This window comes from Barbus barbus (assembly GCF_936440315.1).
Source record: "Barbus barbus genome assembly, chromosome: 6".
NCBI lineage: Eukaryota > Metazoa > Chordata > Actinopteri > Cypriniformes > Cyprinidae > Barbus > Barbus barbus.
The window spans coordinates 26,814,249-26,828,145 of NC_136734.1; the positions used below are offsets into that span (position 1 = coordinate 26,814,249).

Sequence of the window (13,897 nt, forward strand, 5' to 3'; positions counted from 1 at the left end):
GGTAATTTGCAGTCAATGTTGGATGGGTAGTGATCAGCCAATGCTGCACAAGTGACAGGTGCCGGTCACAGTTTGTTGGACAGTGGGGGGGGTGTCACAGAGTCAGAGTTCCTAGTGTGTTGCTGTGTTAAATGGGGGTGAGAGAGGGGAGGGGGGGCAAGGATGGGAGGGAGTTCAGTTTCCTGACAGCCTGATGTATGAAGCTGTCCTTCAGTCTGCTGGTCCTCGCCTGGAGACTCCGCAGTCTCCTCCCTGATGGCAGCAGACTGAAGAAGCTGTGTGTCGGGTGGGTGGGATCGCCTGCAATGCGGAGGGCTTTGCGGGTGAGACGGGTGCTGTAAATGTCCTGGAGGGAGGGGAGAGAGACACCAACGATCTTCTCAGCTGCTCTCACTATGCGCTGAAGTGACTTGCGGCAGGATGCGTTGCAAGCGCCATACCACACAGTGATGCAGCTAGTCAGGATGCTCTCGATGGTGCCTCTGTAGAAGGTGCACATGATGGGGGCCGGGGCTCTGGCTCTTCTGAGTTTGCGGAGGAAGTAGAGACGCTGCTGTGCTTTCTTGGCCAGTGCTACAGTGTTGTTAGTCCAGGAGAGGTCCTCTGTGATGTGCACACCCAGGAACTTGGTGCTGCTCACTCTCTCCACTGTCGCACCGTTGATGGTCAGAGGGGCATGCTGAGTGTGTACTCTCCTGAAGTCAACAACAATCTCCTTCGTCTTCTTCACGATCAGAGAGAGATTGTTGTCACTGCACCACCCGGCCAGGCGGCTTACCTCGCTCCTGTAGTTTGTCTCATCTCTGTTGCTGATGAGACCCACCACAGTCGTGTCATCCGCAAACTTAATGAAAATGTTGGAGTTGTGTGATGGTGTGCAGTCGTGGGTCAGCAGAGTGAAGAGGAGGGGGCTCAGCACACATCCTTGGGGGGCCCCAGTGTTCAGTGTGATGGTGCTGGATGTGTTACTGCCGACCCGTACTGCTTGAGGTCTCCCGGTCAGGAAGTCCAACAGCCAGTTGCACAGAGAGGTGCTGAGCCCTAGCTGGGCCAGTTTGTGAGTGAGCTGTTGAGGGATGATTGTGTTGAATGCTGAACTGAAGTCTATGAACAGCATCCTGACATATGAGTCTTTTTTCTCCAGATGTGTGAGGGCTGGGTGGAGGGCAGTGGTGATGGCATCATCGGTCGAGCGGTTGAACCTATATGCAAACTGGAAGGGGTCCAGGGAGGGGGGGAGGACAGACTTGATGTGGTGCAAGACTAGCCGTTCAAAGCACTTCATGAGTATGGGAGTGAGTGCTATTGGACGGTAGTCATTGAAGCAGGATGGAGATGACTTCTTAGGGACTGGAATGATGGTGGTAGCTTTGAAGCATGTGGGGACAACAGCCTGATTTAGTGAGATGTTGAAGATGTCTGTGAAGACCTCAGTGAGTTCCACTGCACAGTCTCTCAGTACACGCCCAGGAATGTTGTCAGGACCCGGAGCTTTGCGTGCATTGATCCTGCTGAGGGACCTCCTCACGCTGTCCGGGGACAGCGTCATCACCTGGTCGCCGGGAGGAGGTGGAGTCTTCTGTGCAGTGGTGCTGTTTTGTGCCTCAAAGCGAGCAAAGAAGGCATTCAGCTCGTTCAGCAGGGGGATGGTGTTGTCACAGGTCTGTGGTGGGGGCTTGTAATCCGTAATGGTCTGAATCCCCTGCCACAGGCTCCGCGTGTCTCTGCTGTCGCTGAAACGATGGGCTATCCTCCTGGAGTACTGTCTCTTGGCCTCTTTGATGCCGCGGGATAGGTTGGCCCTAGCTGTCTTCAGGCCCTCCTCATCTCCAGCTCTAAAGGCAGCGTTCCGAGCCTTCAGAAGTCTGTAGACCTCCCCTGTCATCCACGGCTTCTGGTTGGCCCGGACAGTGATGGACTTTGTGACTGTTACATCATCAATGCACTTGGAGATGTAGGCAGTAACAGTCTCTGAGTACTCTTGGAGGTCTGTAGTATTGTTGTATGTGGCAGCCTGTTTAAACATATTCCAGTCAGTATAACATATACCAACCAATATTTACGTTCAACAACTGTTTCTTTACCAAGCTGAAATTGTCAATGTGTTATTGATGAATAAGGAACGTAACACATAAAACATAAACAATTTTAAGCTATCGAACTGATTGTATAGGCATGCCAGAGGGTCTATAAATATGGTACAAAAAAATAACATCAAAATTTAGAAAGCGAATTAATTTACAGAAAGAGAGCAACTTTCGCATACAGCTGTATCTTCACTCATATATTAAATATACACATTTGACTTTTACGGCAACTAAAACAGAAAAAAGTCAGTGATAGTGATCCATAATAATAAGGTGTTTGCTGGTATAAAACATAGGCTGGACTGATATTGTCACCGTTATAACGACCAGCAGAGGGAGCTGTTTCTTTCCAGCGATATACATAGCATCGTAGCACAACAGGTAGCCTACACTCCTTCGAGAAGATGGGAGTCGAAAAACTTCATTTATATATAATATAACATGTTATTGTTCGAAAACTGAGCTTCTGTGTTTGTCTTCTTTGTTTCTGCTTTCCTTTTGACTAGTCACTCATCACCAGGTGTTTTTAGAAAGAAGCGCTTGTAATTTATCCTGTAACTAAATTAACATACACCTGTCGTTCAAAACCTGTATTAAGTGTATTTACAGTTGCATAGTTTCAGGTCTATGTGTGTGAGAGAGTCTGTGATGTTTTTGTCTGGTTAAGTATCATGTGGGTGATTGATTCTATAATTGAGGGTACATTTGGTGTCCAAAGTCATTATTTATTTCTGCTTTTTTAAAAATGGTTATATTTTTAATTATTTTAATTATTTGTTACTCATTGTTATGAATTACAAGATTTTACAGTCCATAGCAATATAATATATATTTTTTTTATGTCTCTTAAATAGCTGAAAATCACAATTTCTTGTTGTCCGAATTAGCCAGTGTATTTTTTCCATCATGTCTCAATGTGTAATCAAAACATTTTATAGTATTAAAAGTGGTAAAATTTTGTTCATTTTATTTATAAAAGCCCTTAATAGTCACTTACTTAATTCTACAACATTCAATTATTTAAAATTAACCTTTTTCTTATAAAAATGTGTGTCCATACATCTTGCATCAACTCAATATTGTTGTACCATATTTTCCCTTTAAATTGGTGGAATTATCTCCCACAGCTTTGTAAGATACAGGAAATGATGTCACTTTCCCTCACTGATAAGATCTAAAGCACTGAAAAGTCTATGTGCTCTCTCTAAGAAAATATTTTAATCTAAATAGTTCTTACACCAAGAGTTATTTTGTAGAACATCAACTCTGTTACCACAACAGAATTTATTACTGATCACATATTGGGTTATTTAAAGGTCTTTTAATCATGTTTTATTAGTGTCATGTGCTCTTAACATTAATGCCAGCGAGTGGAATTTTTGGCTAAAATCAAATAAAATGGTCAATTCTGTTACCGTCAAACTCTGTTACCAAGGTAGAATAACAATGCTGCCAATAGTGTAACAGAATTGACAGTCCACCGGATAATTCTGTCAATTCTGTTACTTTACCCTTCTGTTACTTAAAGGGTCAACTCTGTTTATGAATTATTTTCACACAAAAAAACAATATAATTGTTATTTAAAATCTCATAAACATTATTGAGATATTGTGGCACCTTTATAATATTTCAACAACATTTCTTTATTTTTTTTACTGGATATTATATAATACATTTTCAGATGAAAAATATTTGCTCCAAGTGGACAGTTCTGTGAAGACATAGGTAATTTTATTTTATTTTTTTAAGGTATGAATAGGTGAAATATCTCAGTTTCGAGTGTTGGAATGTAAGGACTGTTTGTCTAATGAAACAAGAAGGATTTTTCGGGTTATGATTTATTGTTATTTCTGTACATTGCCTAATTGCATGACAGAGTTGACAAACAATACCATAAAGACATCTGTTTTTTCATTAAAAGTAAAAAAAATAAGTAATTTTTGTTTGGCAAGCACTGAATTATCAAAATTGAACATGTTTTCAGTAAGATACTGGAAAGAATTTCTGTAGTGAACAGTTTTTTTTTTTTCTTAACTTTCTGAAATGCCAAATGTATCTCCAATTATAGAATTACCCATATGTGTCTACATGCTGGTTTATGGGTTATGTGTGCGTGTTCGTAAGTGTGTTGTGTGTGATTTGTTAGATTTGAAGGCTCAGCAGCTTCTCCTTTTGTCTTCTTGCATGAACTACAGACAATCTGTCACAGAGAGAGAGAGATTAATATCTGGAGAAACAGGGGGAGGGTGAGAGGAAAAGAGAGTTGACCGAGGAAGACTACACAGACAGACAGACAGAGAGAGAGAAAGAGAGAGAGAGAGAGAGAGAGAGAGAGAGAGATAGATAGATAGATAGATGATAGATAGATAGATAGATAGATAGATAGATAGATAGATAGATAGATAGATAGATAGATAGATAGATAGATAGATAGATAGATAGATAGATAGATAGATAGATAGATAGATAGATAGATAGATAGATAGATAGATAGATAGATAGACAGACAGACAGACAGATAGATAGATATACATATATAGATACACAGATCAATTTAAAGGGGCAAGAAAGCGAAGGAAATAGACCAAACAGCTACCGTACAATTTTTTCTTATTGTTTTTTAAAACATGTTACACACAGAAATGTTCATATGAAGTAAAACAGTCACATGATTAATTTTTCAGATTAAAAAAAAATATGTTCACTTGTGACCTATACATAAACATTTGCACACACACACACACACACACACACAAACAAACACATACACACACCCTTCGTCCTGGAAACAGTACATGTGGTTTTATTCAGGTCAGAGTGGGATTATGAAGCACTCGGGACGGGTGGAGGGGTGGATGGAGTGAGAACAAGTAAGAGAGGGCATGAAAGATGGCACAGAGGAGAGAGAGAAAGGCCTGTGAGTATGTTTAGAGTTACTGAACTCCACATCTTTCACTGACTTCCTACAGGTATACTCATGAGAGCTGTACATAAAGAAAAAAAGGAGTGAGCACACAGAAAAAAAAAAAGGTTTAGTATAATTTATTTTTTAAATAAACCACTTGGTTTGGTATTTTGTATCTGATACAGTGACACTTAAATTTCTTGAAATTTAAAGGTCTTCTGGGGGGCCACTGTATTACATAGGCTACATGTTTATAGGGCCATCAGTGTATATTGGCTCTCACATTTTTAGCCAGTTTTTTTACTTTTACTTGCCAGCTTTAGTTTTAAGCATCTTAAGTTATTTTGTGGATGTTGGAAGTTCACATATGTGTAGTTCATCACATTAACTATAGGTATTTTGCACTATATTTTGGCAGCCAGAAAATGTTCAAATGTTTTGTTTTGTTTTAATTTTGTCTGCTGTGAAAATGTGAAAATTTCATGAAACCTAGCTAACTAGTGTCTTTGTGCTATGCTGGTTTTGAAAGGCATTTAATTTGACATTTTGTTGTATTAGCCAATGCCAAGACATTCATTAATTTGTAGGCATGTTAATGTCTAAAACATTGGGTAAATGACTGCAACTCTAATACTGAGTGTGGGGCCACTATACTGAGACAGATGAGGAAAGAATGATGGAATAGTCATAGAATAGTCATAGCAGACAGAGAGGGAACTGGAATCAGCAGGAGGAGATGCACGGAGAGGTGTGGAGGAGGTGAAAGAGAGAGAGAGGGAGCTTCAGTAATCCTGTTTAATTGCTTTAGGGTAGTGTTCTGTCGACAGTAAGGAGATTGAGGTGCTCTCTGGGTCATTGGCTAAAATAACCCCACATACCCGGCTACATGGGCGGAGCTAGCCACACCACACCATCACAGCAACACGATTACCAGACAACACCATCGCAACAACCTTCTGGAACCCAGATGTCTCCTCTGTGTGCGCCACCTGTGTATCCAATCCCCAGGGTGTCACAGTGACTCAAGGAGAAGATGGTGGAATGTGAATCTTGCACTTCATATTTCTAGACCCAAAGTACTGAACTATTCATCTGCTTTCAGTTTAGTTGGTTAAAAATCAAGTTCATTATTTGAATTACCAGTTACCTTGCCGATACCAGAAAAGCCCCTATTAGATGCAGGAATGCATAGTATGTTTTCATTTTTAGTACTTATATTTATTATTAATTTAGTCCTCATATATTTTTACTTCACATTTTGTAAAGTAGCCTCTAAATTTGAAGCCATGTATGCTTGTTCAGTATGAGGGACAGATATAACTGAATTTAAGTTCAGTTTGAAGGGATTTTGCCCCCTTTTCTCACGTAAAACGTTTGTTCTATGTTTTTATTCATGATAGTAGTATTCATCTTGCATACTCAACGAGAAACAGAGTTAGACAACTCATGTTAGACAAATCTTGTGAAACAAAGTCACATTTAATTATGTAGTTAAACTAAGAGAAAGAAAATAAAACCTTTAATGTAGCTCCCATCTGAATGTATCCGTTCAAAGCAATATAACAATTGTAAACACCAAAATTGTTTTCAACACAAGGTCACCCAAATAGAAAATATATATCAACAGCATGCATGCAATGCCATTAAATGAAGTTTAATTAGTAACGATTAACTCAAACTAACAGAAAACAACATTATTTGTTATAAGTTAACATAATTTAACAATACATAAATAACAGCGAGCTAAAAGCACAACACAAGAACTTCTAATGACTCTCAGTATAGACAAACCAAACTTATGAAAAAAGTAGAAAGTACTTTGTCCCATAAAGAGCTAATTATATATGCAGAGAAACTGAGAAGTTTCCCTCCATGTATTGTATGTGCTTGTCTTTGTGTGATGTGTGTGCTTGTGTTTTAGTGATATTTCCTTCAAAGTGTTGTGAAATATGTTCTAATGTATGTCTGTGTGTGAGTGTTTGCATGTGTGTGTGAGGTAAATGGTTAATAATGACTGATCAGTATACTTGAGGAGTCCCTTCACTCTCCGCCAATCACAGAGCAGGTCTGGATTACAGAGGAACAGTCTTCACCTGCTCCAAAATGGGCACCCCTTTTCACCTCTGAGATCACATGAATCCTGCTGATTCAGTCCTGTTCATCATCTAAATGTCTCCGGTATTTCAAGCAACAGTTTTGTTTCATTTACTCTTCATCCGTCTTCTCCTCATTTTCCTTCCCTCCTGTTCTTTTTCTTCACTTGCCCACTTTCTCTTCTACAGCACCTGGAATTTGTGGTCTAGGCAGTCAACGGTGCTGAAGTTGAGCTTCCAGGCCTGCTGGTCCTTGTAGTCCAGGCAGTCTACGGAACTGAAACCCAGCGAGGAGGTGCTATATCCTTGGGAGGAGAGGGAGGGTGACTGGCTGAGCGAGCCGCCCATGGAGGGCACGGTGAGGGGAGAGAGGGCACCCCCGCTTGCGGACAGCTGACTGGTCATGGGAGAAAGGTATGGGCTGCAATCCAATCCACTGAAGTAAGGAGAGGAGCTGTAGCCCTGGCTATAGGTAGAGGGCTGACCGTAGCTCATAGGATAGGGAGCGGGGCGCTGCATGCAGTGTGTGCCTGAGCCACACAACGGGTCAGGAAGGGGGGATAGAGAGGTGGGACTCCACACAGAAACTGGTGCTGTCCCTGTGCTGGCACTAAGGGGCACGGCTGGGGCGGGGGCAGCTGCCACTGAGGAGCTGGCACCAGGGTCAGAGGTCAGCTCAGGGGGTGGAGAAGACTTCTTTTTAGGGGGACGGGGCTTGGGCTGACCGCTGGTCTGCTGTTGCTGTTGGCGGCATTTAGCACGACGGTTCTTGAACCAAACCTGAGGAAAATAAGAGTGGGGTTAAAGGTGGAAACAAAAGTTTGACTCATTCTGCTGAGGATCAAACTGAACTTGCTTCTTTTATCTACTGTACAAATCTCATGCTAGACATTCAGGCCTGCAACATTAATGGGCCTCACAAACACAGACTGTCAGATTTTTCAACACTTGAGACGCAACAATTTAGAACAGATTCAACTTCAAACGCACACACTGTACAGATTTAGCTGCAGATGTATTTGCAATTATAATGCAACTATAATGCAATTACTTGCATTATAGCAAGTGAGTGTTAGATGCTGGGATAAATGTATTTTATTTTACATAATTAGTGAATTATCTGCTACATCAGGCATTAGGCCAGGTGTGTTTAGAAATATGTCAGGCAGTCTGAGAAGTGTCAGAGAGATGTTTGTCTCATTTTGAGGTAGTTAGTCTCACCTGAACTCTGGACTCAGGAAGGTTGATTTTCAGAGCCACCTCTTCTCTCATGAATATGTCTGGGTAGCGTGTTTTGGTGAACAGGGCTTCCAAAATGTCCAGCTGGGTCCGTGTAAAGGTAGTGCGCTCTCGACGCTGCTTCCTTGGGGTGGCTGTTTATAAAAACATTACACAGTAGGAAACAGCTTTAGGTTTTTCAGTAGAAAAAAAAGAAATGCACATTTAATCACAGGAAAGGAGAAAGCATTTTGTTTGTTACATGTAGATGGTATCAGTTTTAATTGTTTAATATGAGCTTATAACAGTTATGGTTGATGTTGTTGAGAGAGGGAGGGACTTGGACTATCCGTTGTCATCATACAACAGTGATAGATAGATAGATAGATAGATAGATAGATAGATAGATAGATAGATAGATAGATAGATAGATAGATAGATAGATAGATAGATAGATAGATAGATAGATAGATAGATAGTATTTTTGACTAAGGTCTATCACTAACGACAAGCATATAAAAATAGTTTCTAGCATATCACATTTTTAATTAGTGATTTATTAATATTTAAATTCTGAATCCATTCAGTTTTATTCTTATTCTTCATTCAATACAATTATGATCATTAAATTATTTGCAACAAACGCGTGAATTTTAAAGCTGGATTTAAACCGTTCATAATTGGCTGTAAAGTAACTCTACATAATAAACATGCAAAAACAGATATTTTTTAACAGATATATTTTAAAGAATACGGAAAAAAAACACAAAACGAAAAGCTCTTTAACGTTTTACAAAGAACCCTCAAAGATGAATTTAAAATATACATTTGACGTCGACTTTTATTAGGTTAATTTTGCAAGAATGCGGGTGGTACGTTTGTAACTACGAGAGCAATGTGGATATTAACTGCTTATATCACTTTACGTAGCTTAAATTGTAAGAAAAAAGGGGTAACTCGTCTGAAATAAAACTGGAAAGACGGGGCTACCTTTCAGTTTTGCATTTCCTCTCGCTTTTTGAAGTTAACTGACCATCAAAATGAACCAAACGTCTGACACAAACATATTATAAATGATTAATAAGAATGAACTGACCTGGGTAGCCGACGGCGGTGTGGAGCAGGTCCATTCCTGAGGCGGACAGTGTTAACCCGTTCACAGCATAATGGGGCTGCTTTATGTAGGACATCATTCTTGGGACGGCCGCGTCTCTCGCACACTCTCTCTATTGCTCTCTCTCTCCCTCCCTCTCTCTCACTCTCTTTTTTCTCTGTGACGCTTTTTTTGACGGGTCGGGGGTCGCGCTCTGCTCCTGATGCCGCGTGTCTTGTGCTCGCGTCTGGCGCGTGCGGTGCTCCTTCAGTCTCGCGGCTCTTGAAACACCTGTGGATTCTTTCCCGCTTCTCAGTGTCTTGAACAAGCTTACACTCTTGCCCAAGTTTAGATCATTAATATCGCAATATTATTTTACGAGGTAATCGTAAAAATAAATAGCCTATTATACACACTAGACTCTGTGTCAGAGATTTGGCGTTGGCTAAGGCGCGTGTCCCTTGGGCAGGACCTCACAGGAGCGGGACACTATGAGCAATAAGACACCGAGCAGCTAATCAAGGGGCATCTCTCTCTCTCTCTCTCTCTCTCTCTCTCATTTGACGTGTATCCTAACACGTGGTATGACAACAGACATTTATTTATTTCACTTAAAATACAAGGTAGGCTAAAGTGCAAAATCAGTAGATTATAAGGGGTTGCCTGGTTGGGTCTGGTTGTCTGGTTATGACACATAACAATTCGATTTTGGAACGTTCTGTTTAAACTATTAAACAATTTATTTCGTTTTTTTTTAGTTTGAAACCAATAAAATAGGCTAATAAAAAATGTGAAGATCGAAATATGGCGAATATTGCCTTTAAAAATTTGCCAAGGCTCCGGCCAAAGATGTCTCAAAATGCCGCAGATATTTAAAATGTTTATATATTTTAAAAAATATAGGCTATTTAGCTATAATATAAACATATGTAAATATATTTAAAATGTTGTGTGGGGTTTTTAATTGAAAAGTAGGCTATTATTTCTTTTATGATATTTATCTGGGTGTATGTGGTTTTAGGAACCGTATAGCAACCATTAATTTATTAATTTGAAGCATTAAAAATAAATTCATGTGACACGCTGTACATTAGATGTGAATAATAATAACGTGGTAATAATAGGCCTAATTATATAAAAAATAATTTTACTTCTATTTCATAAATTCTATAAAAGTTCACAAATTGTGCACAAGCTAACAATTAGAGCCACTTGAATTAGCTGAATGTTTTTTTCCTCGTATAGGCTATTGTTCGGCGCTGCGCAATTTTTAGAAATAGAAATAATACATTTTTATCATCATATATATATCTGTTAAATAATATGGAAGTTAAGGAATGTGTGGATAAATTATGAATAAAACGAGATGAAGATAGAAGGATGAATGTTTCTTGACCAGTGGAGGCCTGATAAAAGAAGAAAGGATAGCAGCCATATGGAGGGTTGTTGACCAGTTCGGATGCAGGAAAGGATCCATAGTTTCTGTAATGGAGCTCTTTGAAAATTTCATTAGAATGTATTCTATAGAAAGGGAAAATTTAAAGTTTTATTTGAAAGTATTATGTGTTTGAGTGTAAACATGTTAGTGACAGAGGGAGAGAGGCTAGAGAAAGGCGTCAAATGGCACTCAAGCTGAACTGAGTGATAGGTTGCCTTAAAACAGACACAGTGCAGACAGGGTTATTTGGCTGTGACTGAGGTAGATGTCACCCTCCTAAGTACAGCACAAACTCTACAGCCAAGGAACAAAGGGCAGCAAAGAATCTTCAGATTCTCCTAATTATTATGACTAGCTTTTTTTCTAAATGACAGAAATACTAGATTTATATATTTTAGATATATGTAGTAAATATACTTGTATTATCTTGCCTAAAGATCTGCATGCTTAATAAAAGAATTACAGACTAAAATTGTCTACTGTATTTGGTGACAGAAAGCAGCAGAATATGATTTGATTTGGATTCTACCAGCTTACTTTACCACATAAATAAATCATTTATTTATTTATTTTATATATAAGTTGGAAAGACAGCTCGGTTGAGTGGTCAGATGTTAAGAGGAAATACAAACCCATTCTTATTCAGGATCAGAATTATTTTGTGATACACACATAAAAATGTTTATGTTTTTTTTTTTTTTAAAAAAGCATTTTATTATTTATAAACTCAAATAATGCAGACAAAATTTAATCAGCCTCTAAGCAACAGTTCTTGTGATATTTTGTGAATTATACAAGTAAAGCATTGACATAGCTGCAGTTATTTAGTTTGTCAAATATAATACAGAAGACTGGTGAAATACACAATTTATACAATATCAAAGCTGTATGAGCAGGTTTCATATTTCTTTATTGTTCATTACAGAGTTAATCATTCAACATAGAATTAATGACAGGAGGATAGATAATATAATTCCCCAATAACAACTGTTTATTTAGGCTATGTGTTTGTCTTTTTATTTATGTGACAAACTAATAATCATTATAGTTTTCTTGTCATTTTTTAATAATTTCCTCAGATTATGAAACCGTAGAACATGCCAGTATTTCAGTGATTGTTATTGTTGTTTTGTGTAAAAGTAGTTTTAAAAAAGAGAGAATTTGTTGTTGTTGTTCTGTGTCAGTATAGGATGTTTGTATGTTTATGTGTTCAGGATCTGGGCTTGTGCGCTTGCAGAAGGGGAAGTTTTGTGGGGGGTGGTGCAGTGGGGGGTGGGGGGACCAGTCCGTCCATCTGGCAACAACCAGCTACGCAGGCACAAGAGCAATTATGGAAGTGGACTAAACTCTAATCCGCAGGCACACACACACACACACACACACACACACACACACACTCCAGAACACTTTAGCACAGAAATACACATACGACACAGTGACACTGCAACAGACATTTAATCTGAGTGGAGAGTTGGATAGATGAAATAAACAAAATGTTCCTAGGCAAATAGAGGTAAAGGAAAGAAAAATGCGAAGATGGGTTGGGGTGAAGAAGGGCGAGTGAGGAGACAGATAGAGAGAGAGAAAGAAAGAAAGAGAGAGAGGGAAGGAGGGAGGGAGAGAGGGGGTAGTGGGCCGCATCATTGCAGGCACACTGCATCAGTTAATCCAGATTAGGCAGTCTAAAAGGGAGCGGCTTAATCTGCAGGTCAGCCAGTAATACACAGACCGCTGTCAGCACCAATCACTCACACAGATCTAATCCCCAAAGAAACGCACACGCCGGACACACGCACACAAACACACGCGCTCTCTGAACAATGTGAGTTAAGCATTCATATATAAAATATTCTGCACAATCAGACAACAGATTCATCAAATTCTAGTGCAGTATGTAGATGAGGAAGTTACTTTCTGATAAGGACAAAACGTCCCATTGTGGACAGATTTTGGGTCACAGATTAAAAGGGTTTTAATGTCAGTGGGGCTGTATGCTGAGGGCCCCAATACCTGATTGACAGTTTATCTGGCCCTCTAGTGGAGATTCTGTTCATTTATCTCATTTATTTAAATTTAATTCATTTTACTTCAGCTCAAGGTTTGCTGATATAACAAACAAAACTTTACAGCAAGTTATTGATATATATACATGAATGTGTGCAAGTATTGAATCAAAATGTGCTAAATTTAACGACTTTTTTATAGACTTTTGCAGTTTACTTGTATCAGATCATACAGGTACCGTATGTCCCATAATTCAGTATGCTTTCCATTCATTTGGGTAAAAAAAAAAATATATATATATTATCTGTTAATACTGAACTGAACTGAGCTGGATGATGACATTACTGAATTCAGTGATGAACAGCCTTGAAAAGTGAGTGTTTACTATTGTTCTTTTGTATTACTGAAACACTATTTTCCTATTGAATACTGTAAATACTAGGTAAATATGGTGTCTAATCTAATTAACCTAATTGTTGTCCCTTCGGAATATCATACATCAGACAATGCTGGATATTTAGTAATGCAACATCTTATTTTTAGATGCCTTTGTGATCATACTACCTATTTAATGTCATTTAATTTAGACTTCAGTATTTAGCCTGTCAAAATAAGTATCTTTTTTTCAAACTTCATTGTGAAGGCTGCCAATTTAAATATCATGTTGTAGTAAATATGTGCTAGCTAATATTTTTTTTATCCATACAGACACATTTCTACAACAGTATAGATAAAAAAGTAGGGTTTAATAAAGAAAGAAAAGGAGTTAATAAATGTAATTTCGCCCCCTGTAGGATGCCACTTTTTCGGAAACAGAAATAAATTACTAGCACAGTTGCATTAGCCTCCCAGTTCAATTTATTGCATCTCAACCACTAAAAGTATAAGACAGAAGGGCAATGAGCAAGAAACAAACTGGTATGGAAAATTACTTTGACACGAAATAAAAAAAAATAATAAAACTTCAATGTTGATATGGTTGTCGGCGACGGCTGATGACGTCAGCCTCATGTCGAAACCTCTGATTTGTTAAGCGGTGCGAAAAATGCAGATGATTG

General features: G+C 38.9%; 1 protein-coding gene across 1 annotated transcript; it reads right to left on the reverse strand.

The window, feature by feature from the left end:
- Window positions 1-6,200: 6,200 nt before the first annotated feature.
- LOC306871173 (homeobox protein otx5-like) lies at window positions 6,201-9,955 on the reverse strand. The gene is made up of 3 exons (XM_079418927.1): window positions 9,401-9,955; window positions 8,308-8,459; window positions 6,201-7,866 (listed from the first exon to the last, which is right to left on the reverse strand). The coding sequence occupies exons 1-3, from the start codon at window positions 9,495-9,497 to the stop codon at window positions 7,270-7,272; spliced, it is 846 nt and encodes a 281-aa protein (XP_079275053.1). The 5' UTR covers window positions 9,498-9,955; the 3' UTR covers window positions 6,201-7,269.
- Window positions 9,956-13,897: the final 3,942 nt, after the last annotated feature.